The 19589-nt window shown below is 49.4% G+C and overlaps 1 protein-coding gene across 5 annotated transcripts in view; it reads left to right on the top strand.

Moving 5' to 3' along the window:
- The window catches only part of RNF123 (ring finger protein 123), a 126885-nt gene that overhangs the window by 62776 nt on the left and 44520 nt on the right, over window positions 1–19589 (top strand). For all 5 annotated transcript variants that reach the window (XM_090023037.1, XM_090023034.1, XM_090023036.1 and 2 more), the window contains 8 exons: window positions 1839–1913; window positions 3409–3496; window positions 4814–4901; window positions 5092–5176; window positions 12703–12842; window positions 14488–14676; window positions 17800–17875; window positions 19320–19404. In XM_090023037.1, coding sequence (XP_089879163.1) covers window positions 1839–1913; window positions 3409–3496; window positions 4814–4901; window positions 5092–5176; window positions 12703–12842; window positions 14488–14676; window positions 17800–17875; window positions 19320–19404 — 826 coding nt within the window. The remainder of the gene's footprint in view (window positions 1–1838; window positions 1914–3408; window positions 3497–4813; window positions 4902–5091; window positions 5177–12702; window positions 12843–14487; window positions 14677–17799; window positions 17876–19319; window positions 19405–19589) is intronic.

The raw sequence follows: 19589 nt of genomic DNA, 5'->3' as shown, positions 1-19589 counted from the left end.
TTATCAGGGTCATTCTGAATCCTTTAAGGTGTCTGGAGCTCCATCGAGCTTAGTACCCTCTGCAGTTTTGCTAAATGTGCCCTCAATCTTATCTTCCAAATCATTAATAAAGGCAGTATTTCTTGTTTCTTGCCTACCCTTCAGGTGGGTGGGGGTGTCACTGACTTTCTGTTGTTACCCTGGGTTTCTGCCCAGCCATGTTTGTTATCTATGTGTTTTTTCTGTGCAAGTGAAAATTCTGGTGCTAGCAGATTGTACAGCAGATATTCCAGACAACAAATGGCCCTGCAAATGACCTGTCTGCTTGATGTTTTACTTGACTTTGTCTCTGCTCCCCATGCATAATCCCATCAGGAGTGGCCTCCTTACCCTCATTCATTCCACCTCTGTGCTGCAGCAGCCATGTGAGCCAAAGGCCTGGCTCTACAGCCCTGGTAATTAGGCGGTGTTGATGGATGGTATTCAGCTGGTGAACCTAGAAACCATGGAGTCCTTGACCCAGACAAATATGAAGAGGCAGGTCAGCCAACCAGGCAGGTATTCCAGCTTCTTGCATCCACAATCCTGTGTGATAGGGTCCTGCTTTCATTGCTAGCTATCTTCTGGTTGATAGTGAGACTTGGACCTGTGGGAGCTTGTATGGGCCTGTGTCTGCTCCAGCATTCAGTCTGGCCCTGTGACCACATTCTCCTTTTCAGGGCAGGATGGTAAATTGTTCTGTTGAGTTGTGCAAAATCTCCTTAACTATTTAGGAACAGGGAAAGATGGGAAGTGCTTTCCTCATGGCAGGAGGAAGTGTGAAGGTTGTTTTGCATGTAGGGGCAAGGGCTCTGCTGGCCTTGGGAAACCTGCTCTTGATAGAACCAAGTATCAAGCAGTTGACCGTTGTTTGGTAACAAGTATTTGTGGGAACAACAAATCTCTCTAGGATAGAGAGAGTATGTGTATGTGGGTGTATGCCTGCACAATTCCAGGCACAGTGATGCGTGCATCAAGAGTGCGGTCTGGGACTGCTACTGTATGAAAAAAACATGCACAGCTTGGCATTGGGTAAACAAGATGTTTTAAGGAACTTACAAGTTTGTTTGCCTTGCTGAGCAATATGGATCCTCTTGTCATATCAGCCTGTGAGCACCCTGGTCCCATGCAAAGGTGCAATTGAATCTTCTGAAGGCAGGCAGTGCTGATATCCAGTTGTTCAGCATGGTTACACACAGCCAGATGTTCTCTATTATTTTGTATAGTGTCAAGGTAGTTGACACTATTTCCTGATTGCTTCTAACCATTCCCCATGAGCGTGCATGCTCAGGGCAGTTAATTGTGCTGCTGCAGGTTTATCCATTATGTTTGCCAACCTAACGATCCAGATGAGGGAAAATGTGCTATGCTGGGAGTCTCAGACCCAGCCTACTGTTCTGAAACTTCCTATGGCCAGACTTAGTGTTGGTAGAGGATTTCAGGGCAATTTGTTCTATGAAGTATCTTTCCCAAGCATTTCCACACACAATACATACCCAGCTCGCTGTTGAAAATTTGCTTATTTTTGTGGCTGGCTCTTTGAGCATTTTGTTGCATGGGGTCTTGGCCACTGCTTTGTCGAAGCAGCTTGGGTCTCAAATCAGGCAGTGTTCCACCTGTAACTTGTATCACATTTTCACAATTCTTTCTGCACTACAAGGCCAAGACCTGCAAGTAACATTCAGTGAAAGCTTAGTTCCACAGCAAGGATGAATCCTGTGGCCCAGTCTACAGCCAGGTGTTTGGGGCTGTGTCTGTGACCTTCTAGTGACTGCTAACAGGCTGTCCCCTTCCTAACTGTCTGATCCCTTCCCTTGCAGGCTATGAAGAGACTCTTACATGCCTTGCTGCCATTTTGGCCAAGCACTTTGCTGACTCAAGGATCGTGGGCACGGGTGAGACTGCTCTCCTCTCCAGTGAGGTGACATGCAACTGAGTATTGGATGTCTTCTTCCAACCTTCTTACAGGTTGCCAGCCTGTTATCAAGGAATCCAGCCAGTGAATTTCCTGTGTGCTTTTAAACTTCCAGAGCCTGAACAGAGTTCAGGCATTGCCTCAGCTGGAATCTCTCAGTTGAGACTTGCAGATCCCTCCTCCTGCATCCTGACTGGGACATGGATGCCACACACTAGTTTTCTGAATGCTTAGACTTCTCTGATGTAAGCACATTCTCTGTAACAACTTACCACAAAGGGTATCAGCTTCCTGGCTTACAGTTTCAGTCTTCAGGAGTCGTATGTATAGGGATCTATTGCATTTGAGGCTGCCCCCCCCCGCTTTTGCAGGCAGAACATGGTGAATGGCTGCCATTTTCCAGGTGGAACATGGTGCCCACCGCCCCACCCCCCGATTGTCCAGGGGGCCTTGTAGCCCTGCCCTTACTGCTGATTGGCTGCAAGAGCCTGTCCCTGTTGCAGTCCTGCCCCTTGCTGCCAGTTGGAGTGGGGCGGGGCCATGTGACAGGCAGCCCTCACAGCCAATGGGCTGCCACAGCTCCCTAAGGACAGTGCCCTCTGGGGAGCGAGCATTTTTATGTTTCCTAAGTGTTCTTTTTTTTTGTCCTGTGGATTTTGCAGGTATTGCCCACTTTCACAATGCTGGATTTCATGAAACTGAATTTTTGGTAGGTCCCTAGTCACCCTGATCGCTGTCAGCAGAGACATACAAATGGACATTTTACAGAGTTTCTGAATATGCCATATCTTTTTATTTTAACAGAGTGAGAGATGTTGCATCTCTAGAAAAAAAATTACAAATGTTATACATGTTTCTCTTCCTGAGGTTTTTATCAGTATGCCCAGAGCATTCCTTATCTTGGGGTCAGGAGCTCTGGAAGAATTCCAGAATTCCCCTAGCTCCAGCTGCCTTCTCTGACTATGTCTTATCCTATTGCTGATGTGGACCACTCCTTGTACAAAGGCAGGCTTGTCAATTGCATTCTCCTGTCCATTGTTTCTAGTCTGTTCCAGTGGGCCTCTCTTTGTCCACATGCTGTTTGTGGGTTGATATGGCTGCTGCGTTGCAGGCTGGCTTTGCTCCCTTGGGAGCTCCTTAGCCAGTCCTCTGTACACAAAATGGAGTCATTGCACTAAACAAACAAATAAATGAGCAAACCACAAAACTATTAGCCCTTCTTTGAATGGTAGGAGAAGCTTTTTAGACCTGGCCCAAGTACTGTTGCATGGTCCTTCCTGGTAGCAAGCTTATCTGGGCTTCAGTCCACCTCCTGGCCACAAGTACCTTCTTCCCCCAACTTTTTGCAACACTCTTTGCTCTCTCCTCTGGGATTTTAAGTGCTAATTGGATACTGCTTTGTTAGATTACCACCTACAGTTGGCCTTCTGTACGTGTGCCATATTCTGCTGTTCTCTTTTCTCTTCTACCCACAGACATCCGAGACTCATTGATGCAAGCACTGGCCAGTTATGTGTGCTACCCCCACTCGCTGCGGGCTGTGGAGAGGATTCCAGAGGAACAGTAAGTGCTGGGCCTGCCCTTAAATTCTCATGGCACCTGGGCTGTGAGCTGAGAAAGGTAGGGGAAGGCTGAATTCGGCCTGCCAGGCCATTCTATCCAACCAACGGGGCTCCTAAAAAAAATTTAGAAAATTGATATGCATCTGCTCCTGGCTGCCTGTCAAAGATGACAGGAGTCAGGGGCAGTAGGACCCAGGAGGACCTGGCAGCAGGACCCAGCTGCTCAGCCCCAGCCATTCCATGCCTTCTTGCCCACTCACTGCTCCAGCACCATGTGACTCCCAGCTGCATCATCAGACTGGGGAGCACAGGACCCATGCCAGTATCCTGGGGCCAGGAGAGGGAGGGTATATGTGTATGCGCACGTGCAGGGAGGGAAGGAGGGACAGAGTGTGTGTGTGTGTGGGGTGAATCCCACACACACACCCCACCGTACGCATGTCCCCACCCCCCTCGCGCTGCCATATGTACAGACCCCCACACACAGCCCTCCACAAACCCCATACCCACGCACATCCCACATATTTACACGCACACCCACATGCTCCCTCACCCTGCACCCTCACCCCCACACCTATCCAGCCCCCACAACTCTCCACAAAGCTATATTTGCTCCCCAATCCCCCCCAATATACAAGAGTATGACTTCATTTTAAGCTATTGTGAAATCACCTCTATGTACACTATGCAAACACATGTAAATCAGAACAAAAATATTTTTTTAAATCAAATTAATGAATGTTGTTGGCCTTTTAGAATATAATTTGGTATTTTTCTGGTTCTGAGAGCAAAACCCCTTGCTGAAAGGAGTACTTCCAGGGGCAAGGGGAGGGACTTCTGGTGGCAAAGGTCAGGGGTTAGTGGGCGGGACTTCTGGTCCCAAGGTGGTGATTGGTGGTGGGTCACCTGTCAAGGGGCAGGGCTACCCATGCAGCCCTCGACAGCTTGCCAAAACTCAGTAAATGGCCATCCATCCGAAATAATTTCACACCCCTGGTATAAGGGGTAACGTAAGTGAAAATGTCTTGGCTGGGCTGAAGCAGGCTGATGAATAAATAGTGGTGGGAGGTTGTGGCACTTGAGGCAAACAGACTAGGGTTGGGTTTGGGAGCGGAGTTGCTTGACTTTATCCCTTCCCCAAAGTGTTCTATAGGTTCTGTTACTCTCTGGTTCTTAGTCCTGTTAACCAAGTGAAAGGAGAATGGGGATATCTCCTCATTCCTTTGTGCTAAATATGCCCTGCTGTCTCTCTTCCCGTTCTTCTTCCATTTCCCCAATGATATATCATAGCTGCTGAACTGTCCCTTCTGTCTGGCAGGCGAATATCCATGATGAAAAACCTGCTGGCCCCATATGAGCAACGGCCTTGGGCACAGACCAACTGGATTCTTGTGCGGCTCTGGCGGGTAACAAATCCCACTCCTCGTGTCATTGTTGGCAAGCCTTGGACCAGGGTTCTCCAGCCTTCTTACCTGCTAGCTGGGCAGCTTTGCCTCTTGCAGAAAAACCTGCCTCTAGCTCTAGCTTGGAAGGAGGCCTATAGGGTTCATGCTGTTAAAGGTACCACTTGTTTTTGTTTTTCTTTTTCTCCTGCAGGGCTGTGGCTTTGGATACAGATACACACGGCTCCCTCACCTGCTGAAAACGAAGCCTGAAGATGCCAACCTCCCTAGCTTGCAGAGTGAGTGGAATGGGGCAGATCTGTTCCCTGGAAAGTTTATGGCATTTGCAGCACTGGGAAGGATAGGAGAGATCTCTGGGGAGCTCAAATCATTTATCAGTGGGGGCAGAGAAAGGGATGGTCTTCTGCAGAGCTTGCATTATTTACTGCGGAGAAGAGGGATGTTGCCGTTTCCCTAACAGTAATCCCTTTATTACTTCAGCCCTGTTGTTGGGGTGGAACACAGTTTGTACTTTGCTAGTTGTATCCTGTTTGGGAGCAGAGGGCCCCCATCAGGTTGCAAGTCTCACTGGAATCCTGAAGGAACAAGTCTGAATTTCTGCTCGCAGGTGCCACCTGTCTTCAACCTGCCAGTTGGGCCCAGGGCATAGTGGCTTCTCAAGTGGGGAGTGGAAACTAGGGAATGCCAAATAAATCCCAAGCTTAGAAAGGCCTAAATAACTAGCTGTTCATCATGGAGATAGGGACTATAGAATTCCACGTTTAAGCCCGGGGACTATGAAAGAAGTAGGCTATACAAGCAGGAACAAATTTGGCATTCTCCTACAAACCCCTCCCTCTGTGTCCTCTGCTGCTGGACAGTGTGATATTCTATGGCTTTTGGAGGAGAATGTATGTAGGAGAGGTGGGAACTAATGTAACCAAATGCTGGTCTGGCTTTGGGCATAGACTTCTGCAGATGTCTGTAATGCACTGGGTTTCCAAGTGATAGGGGAGCCATTTGTGTCTCTGTTTAATAGTGCTCTCTCATTCTCATTGTCTTTCACTCTCTCTTTCACTGGTGGGGGCCCAGGAGATCTATCTGTTGCTAGTTTCCAGAGTAAGTTTGCTGTTTCTTTGCCCTTTTCCTATGTGGTGGTGGAGTAGCTGTTAGCCATTTAGGTATTTCCTCTTTCCCACCCCGCACACTCCTATTCCTATGAGACCCTTGGCTAGGGGAGGGTTTTGGACTTGTATCAGTGATCTGTGAAAGGTGCAAGGGAGACAAAGCATCTTGCATCAGTGCCCTGAGCAAGGTCCCATGGGTTTGCTTCTCCTGCAGATGAGAGCATCTCTTTGCCTCTTATAATAGGCTCCTTTTCTGACCCAGTAACCAGGGCAGTTGTATTCCTTCCTTGAGGGGAGCGGGTGAAACACAGCAGAAAGGAGGGGCAAACCCCATGAGTGTTGTGTGCTAGAGAGCACCCTGGCAGCTGCCTCATGCCTTCATGTGGTGCCTTGCCCATGGCCTTGGTGACATTGCTGTGTTGCTAGATGTACTCTGTCTGTCATTTCTTGGGGTTGGCTCTGGAAGGTCTGAGCAGCAGGGGGATGGGCAGGCTCCTTGGACCTCATTCCTGGTGCTGCTATTCTAAGGATAAACTGATCAATAATGAATTCTGATCTAATTGCAAAATAGCATGTTATTCAGAGGTGTCCTTGAGACCTTCCCAGAGGGGGAGGCCACTGAAACCCCACCACTCACCCCAACAGTGTGATCATCTTCAAAGATGCAATTTTAGCATTGTCAAGGACAAGAAGGCAGGTGCTGGGCATCTTGGCCTGCTGCTACTACTCTGTCTGAAAGAGGAACGGAGGGAATTGTTCAGTATCCAGATCTCTCAAGCTTCCCTTCTGCTGCTGCTCTTCCACACTTGGACCTAAAATTAAGTAGGAAATCAAAGACAGCCAGCCCAAGGGACACTGAGCACTCTGAAAAACAGTGCTCCATCTGGCATTTAGTGCGATGAGTAGCTTGAGTCCACTGTATCCCTTGCAGGAATTAGGAGTACCCATGAAAGTCGTATTGTACAAGTTCTTCTTCCTTTGTTCTTGCAACACTCATTTAGGGCTCCACCCCTGTGTTGGGGTAACCTGGGACAGGAATTGAAGAGTTGAACAGCTGGGGAAACCACACATGCTGCTGCTTGCTTTATGGGTTGTCCCAGGCATATTGGCATCAACTGTCTTTCCTAGGAGCAAAGATTTGTGAACAAAGTCTGGCAGCATCTTACAAGTTGGCATGCTCTGCTAACCGGCATGTCGGCTTGTAAGGTAAAGTGAAACTGGAAGCGCCCACCGTGGCACTTCCGGTTTCTCTGAGACCCCATTGCTTGGGGCAAGGCAGCCTGTATTGCTGAGCCTCCATGGCCAGGGAGCATAGCAAGGCCTGCATGTGGGGTGGCGGGATGCCCCAAATGTAGCAGGAAAAGCGGCAGCCTGGGCCACTCAGTTAACTGGCATATTTTGTTATCTGGCATCCCCCATTCCAGGGGGATGCCAGATAACAGCTTTAACTGTAATAGGTTCCCACCAACATGGTTGCTGGGAATGGGGGATGCCAGATAACAAAATATACCAGTTAATTGAGCAGCCCAGGCTGCTGCTTTGCCTGCCACGTTTGGGGCATCCCGCCACCCCTCCTGCAGGCCCTGTGGGAGGGGCAGTGATGTGGCAGGAGGGACGGAGGGAAGCCCTAGACATGGTGTACGAAGCAGTGGCCAAGGCAGCTGAATTAACCGGCATATTTTGTTATCCAGCATCCCCCGTTTCCAAGGGATGCCAGATAACAGAGCTTTTACTGTACATCACTTTCCTTTTTTCCAAATATAGAACATTTTTTTTTTTTGTTAAACACATCTGCTTCGTCTATATTGTTAATTTAACACGTCTTTTTAGTAATGGGCCTAACTGTAAGATTTTCTTCGTTTCTAAGGCTGTGGACAGGTGTCACAGTTGAAAAGTTACATACAGCTTTAAATTAGTTCAAAGGGGGTGTATGCATCATGTACACCCCTGATTGAGACAAGCTGAAAAATGGCCAGTGCATTCCAAAAATGACCGTGGAGGAAGCAGGTACTAGGTGGTACCATTTTTTTATTTTATTTAATTTATTTATTTATTTGTAATGTTCCATATGCATGCTAAAGAGTTGTGTCAGTCTTCCAGGCAGACTACCAGGCATCCCACAATGCAATGTTTCCTGCCCCTCTTCCCTTCCCACCCCAAATGCCAGGCAGCAGTCCCTGAGTCGTGTGACGAGAGGTCACAGGAGTTGCATGTAACCTTCCCTACTTATTACTCTGCATGAAGTCTTGCCAGCAGTTTTGTGCCGCACTCCCTGGTGACTCAGCTGAGGCCTGGACCAGCAGCCTCAATGTTCACACCATCCTCTTCCAACATCCTCCAAGTGCAACACTAACTGAAGTTGAGAAGAGGTACTGGACCCACTCTCCATTTGAGGTGATGAGGAAACTCTGTGGAAATTCAGTATGAATCACTGCAACCAAGCTGTTTTTGAATACATGCTGCCAAAATGGTAGCTCAGGCACGCAACCAGGGCTGGAACCAGTGCTGTATGAAGACAAAGATCCTGAATTTGTGGTATACCAGGGCCCAAGCTGTCAACTGTTTTTTCAGAACCTGCAGGTGATGACCATGTACTATAAGTAGCTGTCAAAGATCCTCAAGGAGAATGATTCCATACAGTCCCCTTTGACAGTCAACACTGCTGGCTAGCCATGAGCCACTGAAGGTTTCAGTTCCTGCCAATAAAATGAAGGGGAGGCCCTGCTGCAGCTTGACCCTACAACAGTCCAGGACCTGGTACAGGAGGAGCAGGAGCTTTCAGGAAACTCCCCACTTTGCTGGTGAGGAAACAGGGCGTACTCAGGAAGAAGCGATGATGAGACTGACATGAAGATCAACACTGAGTGGTCTAAGCTGTGCCAGGAGCCTATCCCCTTGACATCACACCATGCCAGAGCAACAGCTTCCTACTCCCTCCATCTCACAGCCCCCACCATTGCTGTGCCTTCTAGTTCACTGTGCACCATGTAGTCACATCCACCAACATCAAGCACAGTCTTCCAGTGTCTCAGACCTGGTCACAGACGCACTGAGGGTGCTCAGTGCTACCAATCCCTGGTAAGTTTCAACACACTATGAGTAGGCCTCTGAGAAAATCATGATTTCATGTATTGTGCGAATACTGCAAAATTAGTCCCACACTGCAATTTTTAAGGGTCACAAGCCTGTGCCAGAAAAAACGTGCAAAAGCGCAGGTTTCCTTTTTGCAGGCTGGCAGTGGTCCAGCCTGTAAGAGGACACCTGTGCTTTAGGAGCCTGCATGTGGCTGCTGCGGGCATGGCCAGGATGCAGCCAGGCAACTGAGTATAAGGAGCAGGGTGGGAAAGTTGTTCAGGGATTGGGGACTATCGGGGGAGAGGGGACTCCGTGTGTGCCATAGGTATAAGGAGAAAATAGTATTGGGGGGGCAGGGCTGAGTATACACACTCCCGCCCTGCCCTCCCACCCAGCAGGTAAGTGTGGAGGGTAAGGGGTGGGGGTGCAGATTGAGGTCCTCAGTGAGGGAGGGAATGGGGCAGGGGCTGGGGTGAATGGGGCCCCAGGCCAGGTTGTGGGATGGCTGGAGTGCTGGCGGCTCATCCAGGGCCATGGTGGGGGGGGCTCCTGCTGCTGCTCACACCCCAAGGGAGGCATGGGGGGCATGTGCCCCCTGGATTTGGGCATGGCGTGGAGACAGGCTTCCACAGTGGGCTGGGCTCTGTGTCCCACTGCCATTGTCCCAAAAGCCATGCAATGCCATGTGCCTGCCGCCACTGGGCTGTGCCACGTCCCCTGCCTGCCTGGCGATGGAAGGCACATGGAGTTGTGCAGCTCCAGCCCCCTGGATGAGCTGCCTGGGCTCCAACCACCCCACAGCCCAGCCCAAAGCTCCCACACTTCCTCCCTCACTGTGGGGGCCTCGATCTGCTTCCCACCCCCAACAGCCCCACACCCTTCCCCCCTCACAGACTTGCCTGCTGTGGTGGGAAGTGCTCTGCATACCGCTGGGCTACAATCCCAATTGCATGACCTGTGGCCCTCTGAACTGCCACTGCTGCCCCGTGTTTGCAGGGACTAAACCCTATTAGTGTCAGCCTTCTACTACCTACGGTATGTGCCTGACTGCTGCCTGTGCAGCACGTGTGTAGGTAAAGTATACTTTTTCACGGACTATTCACAAAACTACCGGAACCCATTTGCCAAGATCAATGGTAGTTCTGTGAATAGTTCATGAAAACGGATACTTTACCTGCACACATGCCATGAATTTTCTACAAGAAATCCATGATTTTCTCAGGGTCCTATCTATGAGTTACGGGCCACCTCCCAGACATGTGGCTAGCGGGGAGGGCACTTTCTGAAGTAACACAGTACAAGTGGGGAACAAATTTGTGGTTCATGATACCCTGCAGCATGATAGAGAAGCAGCCAATGCAATTGATGTACTTCAAGTTGGGCCCAGGATGGCAATGCATGTGCCATCAGTGGCCCCAGCACAGTTTGGAAACCCCATGCAGTTGAATCTGACAATCTCTGATGGATTGGTGAGGCAGATGATTCACAGTGCCACCACATGCTGGATTGCTAGATATGCCTCATTCAGAGCCAGTGCCACTGCAGATTTGCCTGTGTTGAACTGGTTGGCCATGGACCAGAGGCTGTCAGGGGTTGCGAGGTTTCAGACAGCAATGGATATATCGTGTGTAGGTGTTTGCACATCTAAGAATGCTAATATTGCATGGCACCCCATGGCACCCTTAAAAGAATCTCATGGAATCTCAGGGTGCTGGTTGAGAATTGCTGCACAACATTTTGGAAACATTTCAAACCCTATTAAACTTTAAGCTACTTCAAATGGTATGCCTGTCTCTTCTTAAGTGTATTTAAAATACTTTATTGCTCTTACCCTTGCCAGTTATTGTTTTTTTCCCTCATGTCTTTAGATTCCTTATCAGTTCTTCATAATTTCTGTTGTTTGTCATCTTCCCCCTTTTCCCCATCTGTGATTTTTGGAGGGGGGTGGGGGAGTGCTGGTGTTGTACCAGTCTCCCCTCCTGGACTTAATATGTTGATCCATTTCAGTTCCTGATAACTCTAGAATGGGTAATTATGCTGTAACAGTGTCATCCCTCCACCTTTAACCTATATGGTCTTTCTGTTCATATTATAGCCGGTGATGTTTAGCATTTTATTCTTGTGGTGTCAGTAATGCTAATTATGTTATTTGTCTTCATTAATAAGAATTTCTGGTTCCCTTTGCTTGCTCCCCTGACTCTCACTGGAACGTAAGCAGTTGAGAAGATCCTTTTTTCCACATTGTTAAATCAGTAAAAAAATTTTGTGACCTGCTGAATTGGTCTGTACTTTGTTTGCCTTTAAACACCCTCCCTATGTGATGCCAATTTCCCTATTGGTTCTAGTCTCCAACTAGGACTTTACTCCTGCCTATGAGATGTGGGCCATTCCTATCATACAGCTTCTCTTCTCGCTGGAATGTCCAGTGTTCCATAAAATCAAAGCCTTTGGTTTCTGCACCCCAGGTGCCTACGCCTAAGCTGTTTGTCCCAGGGGCACTATTGAAAAGACTTTCTGGTGTGTTTATATGCCATGTGTTAGAAATTCTAGGTACTGTAGGAGCCTGTTTGCCCTAGGTCTGTCCATGGTCACGGGGCTGAAACTGATGATGGGGGTACCTGGTAATTCCCCTGCTAGACATACAAAGCTGCTGTCAAGTCCCAGGAGGAAGCTAGGTAACCTCTGGACTGAGTACAACCCTAGGGAGGATTTGACCTGACTCAGCTCAAGGACCATCTTCTCAGCTGCAACTGGACAGACAAATGGGCCCATATGAATAGGGTGACCATATATCCCAGTTTGGCTGGGACAGTCCCAGATTTTGTAGGCTGTCCCAGCATCCTGGCCAGTTGGTGAAAATTGAAAGAAAAGTCTAGGAATCAGCCACCTAACATGATCCCTTCTTTCTCTACTTACTCTACTGTGCATGAGTGTGCAGCAGCAGTGTTGGACTAGTGGGGGCGGGGGAAGGTGCCCTGGGTGAACTTGGATTTTAGCATCCTCTTCCCTTCCCCTCCCCTCCCCTTCCCCCAAGTGCCCAGCCTGGCTCCTCGTGAGCAGCAGCAGTGCCTGTCCCCCCGCCTGCCTGACACACCATGTTGCTCCATTTTCACTTGAAACAATGTCATGGATTTCTTTAAAAATAACTTGGTCACCTTACATATGAAGGAGTAGGGGTGTACTGGGCAGCTCTTGTGATGCTGGTACTGAAACTGATTAGCCCCAAGTTGTCCTGGAGCCCTCTGTAGATAAGTGCAAGGGACAGCACTGAGCTGCAGGGCCCATTTCTATGGTTTAGGAGGAGCAGTGAAAATATTTGACCACATCCTGGTTAATTCAGGTTGGCACTCTGGGGAAGTGCGGACTGTCTTGCAGGCAAGATCTCTGCTCAGTATAGTCTGTGTGTGCTGGATTTGTGGAGCACCTGTCATCTCTGCTTATTGTAAAGTGGCCATGGGTGGGGGGGCTTCTTGCTTTTTACACCTTGTGCCTTTAAAGAGAGAGAACAGTATTTACCAAGTTATAGGGTGTTGGTTTCAGGCCTATTTATTTCCTCAATCTGAATTTTTTTCTCCAGCCCTGGGGCTGGGCCTAACTTTGAAACTGTTATTTTCTTATTCCAGAACCATGTCCCTCCATCCTACTGCAGAGGCATATGGCAGATCTACTGCGTAGTGACCGTAATTTGGCACCCAGCTTCCTCAACAGTGTCCTTAACCAGCTTAACTGGGCTTTCTCTGAATTCATTGGGATGATTCAGGAGGTGAGTGGGTGGGTGAGTACAGGAGGGTTGCAGGGGTGGTTCGGTGCAGCCGGGTGTGGATTGGTTCAAATACTGTAGGATCCTCTGAGACTTCCTGTGGACATCTAGATGCTCTACTAGGGGTTGGCAATTATTTAGGTTGGAGAGTCACTTAGGGAGTTTGGGTGAGCTGATGTGAGCAGGGTCAGCAGCACCCTCCCTTCCCCACAACAGCTCACCAAAACTCAAGAGCCCCTCTGACCCAAACAATTGCCCACCCCTGGGCAAAGAGAACAAAAGTCAGGGGAACCTAAGCTTTATTTCTCCCACCCCCCACCCTGAGTCCCCAGCATGCAGCTTTGCTGGTATTGTGCTCTATTCCTGCACACTGGATCATGCCATGTGCATGCAGCTGGTGTGACACCTGCCCAGCCTGCCCGAGTGCTGCGGACTCAGGGGAGTGGGGTACAGGGACAAAGGAACAGAGCACAGCACCAGCCCAGCCAAACCCGGATGACTCGTGGCTCCCCACTCCCTTCTCCCTGCATCCCCTCCTCTGTCCCAAGTCCCCAGCACTTAGCCATGTTGAGCAGTAGCCATGCCAACTGCACCCACATGGCCCAAAGGGGCAACCCACATGGCCCAAAGGGGCACCCGGGAATAGAGCGCAGCACTGGCCTGGCCATATGTAGGGGACTCAGGGCAGGGCAAGGGGTTCAGGGAGTAGGGGGGCTGGGAGCTGCAGGTTATCTGGACTTGACCAAGCTGGTGCTGCGCTGAGTTCCCCCGTTCTCCCTGCACCGCCTGCCCCACCCCAAGTCTCCGGCACATAACTGGGCTGATGCTACGCTATGTTCCGCATGCCACTTCAGGCCATGTGGGTATGGCTGGCATGGCTCCTGTCCAACCCGGCTGCATGTCAGGGACTTGGGGTCAGGCAGGAGCCATGCCAGCCACTCCAGCTGCACCAGTGTGGCACAGCCCAAAGCAGCATGCAGAAACACAGTGTAGCACCGGTACCCATGCCCCTACCAGGCCCTGGCCCAGCAGAGCCCAGATAACCCACAAGTCCTGGCCCTCTTCCCTCTGTACCCCCTCGCCCACCAGCAGGGGGAACCTTACCTGAGCTTCATCTTGCCAGTTGCAGGGTCAGAGTGGGGCACAGACACCCTCACCAGGCTGAAGCTTGGCCAGCAACTCAGCACGCCCTGCCTTGGAGCTTCCACTGGGGGCTGGGGGGCGGGGCAGGGCTGGCTGGCTGGGGAGGGGAGGGGAGGGGAGTGCCTGCTGCAGCTGGCTGACATGGAGAAGGGAGAACGGGAAGAGGCACTGAAAGCCAGGGTAGCCACAGGCCAGATACAGTTCACCTTTAGAGGAGCAGCTGTGGGCTGGGTAAATTCATTTGGTGGGCTGGCGATCTATTTTTTGCCAACCCCTGCACTGTACCTTGACAAATGTAATGATTAGGAAGTACAGCTTGCTTGTGAAACAATGACATTTGTTTGGTGGAATAGTGGTATATACTCTGCTGTCCAGAGCCTAGCCCTCTGAGAATACATTGGCTACCTGGCCTCTAAGGGAGCAGGGATGCCAGGAGCCAGGGGAATGTTGCAGCATTGGGTGGGTTGGGTGCCCCCCTACTAAGTTGCACTCCATTACGTGGTAGATCCAACAGGCAGCAGAACGCCTGGAGAGGAACTTTGTGGACAGCCGCCAGCTGAAGGTGTGCGCAACATGCTTTGACCTTTCTGTGAGCTTACTCAGGGTATTGGAAATGACTGTCACGTTGGCCTCTGAGATTTTCCTTGATTGGAGCCGTCCCTCATCAGAGCTGCTACTCAGGAGGCTTGCACAGGTATGTCCCTGGTACAGGGAGTGCACCTACCTACACAGTGTGTGAGTGCTTTCTGCTAGGGCTGTAGATTGTGGCAAAGGGCTTGCACGTAGATTGCAAAGAATATAGCCTTTAACTGGATCTATGGGTTGTCTGGGCCTGGTCATTTAGTACTACAAACCAGGGAGATCTGACATCAGTGCCCATGCTTTTTCAGCATATCATGACAGTCAGCCATGTATGGGCTTGTTTGGCTCTGGGAAATGCTGCCACGCTTCCTGTGTGCACACTTAAGATAATATCCCAGAGAAACCCAGCCCACATAAAGCTCTCTACACCCAGAGACTGAGAGGGGGTGCATGCCAAAAACCTTCATAAGGACCTCCATATTGTCAGTTGCTTTCATATGGCAGATGTTACCGTAATGGATCTCAGAGGAGAATCCTAAGATTTCAGGTGTGCAAGTCTGTCTGCTGTGAAATCAAGGGGGAAACCAGTGAAAGGTGCAGTTGGCCCCACATTGTATTTAAAATGAATGTCAGGGGGGTGGAAAGAGGGCATCCTTACTTGCACTTTCCCATCCCTGGCTACCTATTGTAACTTTTCTAATGTCCTACAGTCCTGAGCTGCAGCTGTCTGCTAGTCTAGTTCTGCCCTCCTCTACATAAGATGCACTTGTTTTGGCTCTCTGCACCTGTCAGGGCCAAAGCTAGCCTCATTGACTTTATTTTTATTACTTTTATTTCAATTCCAAAGCATCCTGCACAGCCCTGTGCCACAACTGTGTAATCATTTTTAATTCATGACTTTTGTGTGTTGGTGCCAGCCTTTGCAGAGACCACCCCAAAGGGGTGCCATCTACTGACCTTCTTGAAAAGAAGGTTAAGAAGTGCCTTTCATAGTTTCATAGTTTCTAGGGTCGGAAGGGACCTGAGCAGATCATCGAGTCCGACCCCCTGCCATGGCAGGAAAGAATACTGGGGTCAAATGACTCCACCAAGGTGTTCATCTAACCTCCTCTTAAAAACCCCCAGGGTAGGGGCCTGCACCACTTCTCTTGAAAGCTGGTTCCAGACCCTAGCCGCCCTGACTGTGGTCATGAACTACAAAGTACCTGGGTGAGCAAGACATTGCTCAGAGAGAAAGCCCTTCAATCCAGTATACAGAGCTAGCAAGATCATGGGGCTGAGACCTAAAGTTGGCAAAAGTCAGCTGGAAATAAACCCCATGTTTAACATGGGGCAGCAACTAGTGGAACAGATTCTTTAGGAAGGAATGGGTTGCCATCACTAGGAGTCTTTACACCACTACTGCACATTTCCTTTTGGGAGCTCTCTGCTAAGTGAATTATGAGCTGTTTAACTAGAGGCTGGAATTGCTGGGTGAGGCTTTTTCACCTATTTTATGTAATCTTGGATTTGGTGCTAGGAGCCCCTTTTGCCTCAAATCTGTAAGAACTTGGTCTTTATGAGGAGTGCTGTAATGAGTTCCTAAATTGCAAGGCTGTGAAGTCTGTAATGTTTGTCACCATCCCACGGTAGCCTGGGGCCCAACTTGTTAGCTGAGCTTACAGTAGAGTTTGATGATCATTTCCCTCTGGAGTGTGTTGCCATTTCCTGCACAAGCAGGCCATAGGAGGTTTGTAGTACAACAGAGATGATTACCACTAGCAGCATATCTGTTCCTTTACCTTCTCTGCAGAAATGATTTTTTGGCACTCTGAGAAAAGATGTGCTGACCCCTGCCTCAGGAGAGAAATGTTGCTGGTCCTGAGTGTACCCAAAGCAAAGTGCAGCTGCCTTGAGAAGAGGAAAATCCATGGGGCCGAGGAGGGATGTTCCATAGAGACGATAGAAACAGTCAGGGAAGAAGGAAAGCAACGGGAGTTCAAGCATGTGGCATGGCCAAGGGGAAGGGAATCAGCTAAATAGAGCCAATTTGAGCATGCACATGGTTCACTTATAATGTTGGGGATTGTAGTAATAAGGACAACCACATGTCAGACTCATGTCTGTCCCTCAGCTGTGATTCTGCCCCAGGCAGCTTCAACAGGAGTTTGCTCTCAGTTTATGGAAGACCAGCCTGCATGGTAGCAGGGTGAATACTCAGTGAAATGAGGCAGGACTGTTATGATCACACCAATCTTGGAGCAGCCCTTGTGATCTGGTAGACTTGCTCAGATCCTAACCGTAGCTAATTAAATGCTGTCACAGTGTTCACAAGCAGAAACTTGCTGCTGTTATGGTTGGAGTTCTGGTGCTGTGTCTTATTGCAGGGCACCTGTTCTTCGTTGTGTCTTCACCCTGCTCCAGTCTGTGCCCCAAGATTGGCAGTCCCAGTCCTGCTGTTGGCTTTGGGTTCAAATAGAGCCCTGTTCTGGACCATTTGCAGTTGCTGACTCTTCTCATAGGCTTCACTCTGGTGCCTGGAGGTTGACAGAGGGTCTCCAACTAGCAGTTCCTTCCACAATGTGTTCTCAGTACTGTAGCTTCTCTCTCTCCTTAGAGCTTTTTCCATAAGTGCCACAAATTGGAATGCAGCCTGCCTCTTTCTGCTGCAGGCCTGAGTTCCTGTTAGCACTGTCAGGGCTTGTGGCTGCAGTGGAGCTGAGCTCCCATCTCCTGTGAAAGCAACACTCTGGACAGGAGTTCAGTACACATGCAAATCACAGAAGAACATTGTGGTGCAGTCTGACACTGCCTTCCTCCTACTTTTATCAAATCTGAAGAGAATTTGGGTTGCAATATAAAGTGCAGCTGTTCCCACCGACTCCAGATGGAGTATTACATACTGGGACCTGCATTTCTCACAGGCTGTTTTGTTAGACAGATATGGGGCTGTAGTTTGATTTGTGGTTCAGGTCCTCAGCAGTCCATGGTGAGAAACATCTTATTCCAGCCTTCAGAATGATTTAGTGAAGAAGATATTGCTTCAAGAAAAGACCCCACTTGGGAATGTGTGCTGGTTGTGCATGTGGGCTGGCTGTAAGCAGAAAGTGCCTGATCAATGCAGTATAAAGTGGTTCTTGTATGCCTTTGCCTGGCTGTTGATGGACAGAAGCTATTTAAATGTATGGCTGGCATCTTGTTCTGCTGATGGAGAAGGCCTGTCCATTCCTTATAGTCTGCATTTCTCCCTACACAGCTGTTAAATCAGGTACTGAATCGCGTGACAGCCGAGCGGAACCTGTTTGACAGAGTGGTCAATCTCCGGCTGCCAGGTGAGACCTGCCTGCATCTCCTGCAGGAGTTTGCTGGGGATGGAAGTGGGAGGGAATGTTTTGGGGATTTGGAGGATTTAGGAGCTCTCTTTGCAGTCTCTTCCAGAGGTTTGGATTCTAGATCAGCAGGGCTGCTGGAGGTTTCAGGGGAATGTGATCTGACAAGCTAAGCTATGCCAGTGGGTGGGAGACTTTCTTTGATGCTGCAGGCAAGGATACACATGATAGAGCAGGATGTCACTCTTCCTTCCAACCTAGGCCTTGAGCAGCTGTCCTGCTGGAAGTGCCATCTTCACTAGGGCATGGAAATGCTCAGGCAGAGCATTTTAACAATTCCAGTTCCCTGAACTCTTCTTTTGGCCAGGGTCTTTAGCCTGTGTTTGTCTCCTTAATTGCCTCTATGGTTTTTTTTTGCCTGTGGGAACTTCTAGCACCAGCCTTCATACACCATTAAACACCTACCACATCTTATTACCATTCTGAATTAAGTAATTTTCCCTTATGAGAACAGTACCAGTGCCTGGTGCACTATTACTTGCTAGAAGAGGTAGTATCCTGTTCAATGGATTGGAACCAACCTTCAGTAGAACAGCCTGGTGCTGTTTGAAAGACATCTTGCCTAGCTCTGCTTTCCTGAGCAGCTCTGCCAGGAGATGGCAGAGAACAGCAATCTGCTAGTCCCTGTCCCTGCAGAAAAGTGCCCTCACTCACCTTCCCCCAATACCGTATTATCAAAGTCCTGTTGCAGTGCAGCCAGCATGCTAAACAGCGCACTATGCATAGTAGCTGTTTGGCGGGTAGGTGTTAGAACGCCAGCCCCTGAGTGAATAGCAGTGCTGAGTGAATCTGTCTTTCTCCTCCTTGTGAAATGATGTCTCAGCAGTGTGCAGTTTTTCTGGAAATGGCTACTTCACAGTTCCAGCATAAAGGTTGTTTGAGGCACTAATGGGCCTCATGTAACCCTGGAAGCCTCCCTTTCTCCATTCAGCCCTCTAGCTCCTTTGTTTGGCACTCCTCGCTGACTGAGACATGACAAGAAGGAAGCTCTGGCCACTCAAGAGTTAAGTGCAGGACCATGATGGCCATATTTTGGGCAGTCCCATGTTGCTTGTATACCCACCAGATTTTCTTTACTGCTAGGGAGGGGGATTAAACCAGTCCCTTGCTCATGAGGTTTTGGAGTAGGCCAGGTAGCACTGGCTTCTAGATCAAGGGGAGAGACCGGTGTTTGTGGTTATGCCAAAAAAAAGTCGCTTGATCCCTTTCCTGAATGAACCATGAGCTCTAATAAGATCCATAGGTCCTGGCTAGAGTGGACTTGCATCTCAGTGTCTCTTCTAAGCAGAGTATAAAAAATTCCAGAAAATGGCTGGTATAGCTCTGGGCAGCAACCTTTAGTTGCACAGTGGTGGTAAGGGTCCTCTCTTTCTCTTCTATCATGCAGGGTTAGAGAGTGTGGATCACTATCCAATCCTTGTGGCGGTGACAGGGATCCTGGTTCGACTCCTTGTGGACACTGACATCCAAGGGTGAGTAGCATTTCTGCCTTAGAGTTGATGACTCTGACATGTATTGCTGAACTCTGTATTACCATTTCTACTTCAGGTGGGCTCCAGCGGCTTGGGAGTTCTGTGAGGGTACTGAGCCCAGGGTGGTCCAGGCATGAAGTGGTCACTAAGCTATAAAACCAAGCGTGATGAGAGGATGCAGCTGC

Source organism: Crocodylus siamensis, chromosome 11, assembly GCF_052110815.1.
Source record: "Crocodylus siamensis isolate JL-2025a chromosome 11, ASM5211081v1, whole genome shotgun sequence".
NCBI classification, from domain to species: Eukaryota; Metazoa; Chordata; order Crocodylia; family Crocodylidae; genus Crocodylus; species Crocodylus siamensis.
This window is presented reverse-complemented; position numbering and strand designations above follow the sequence as displayed.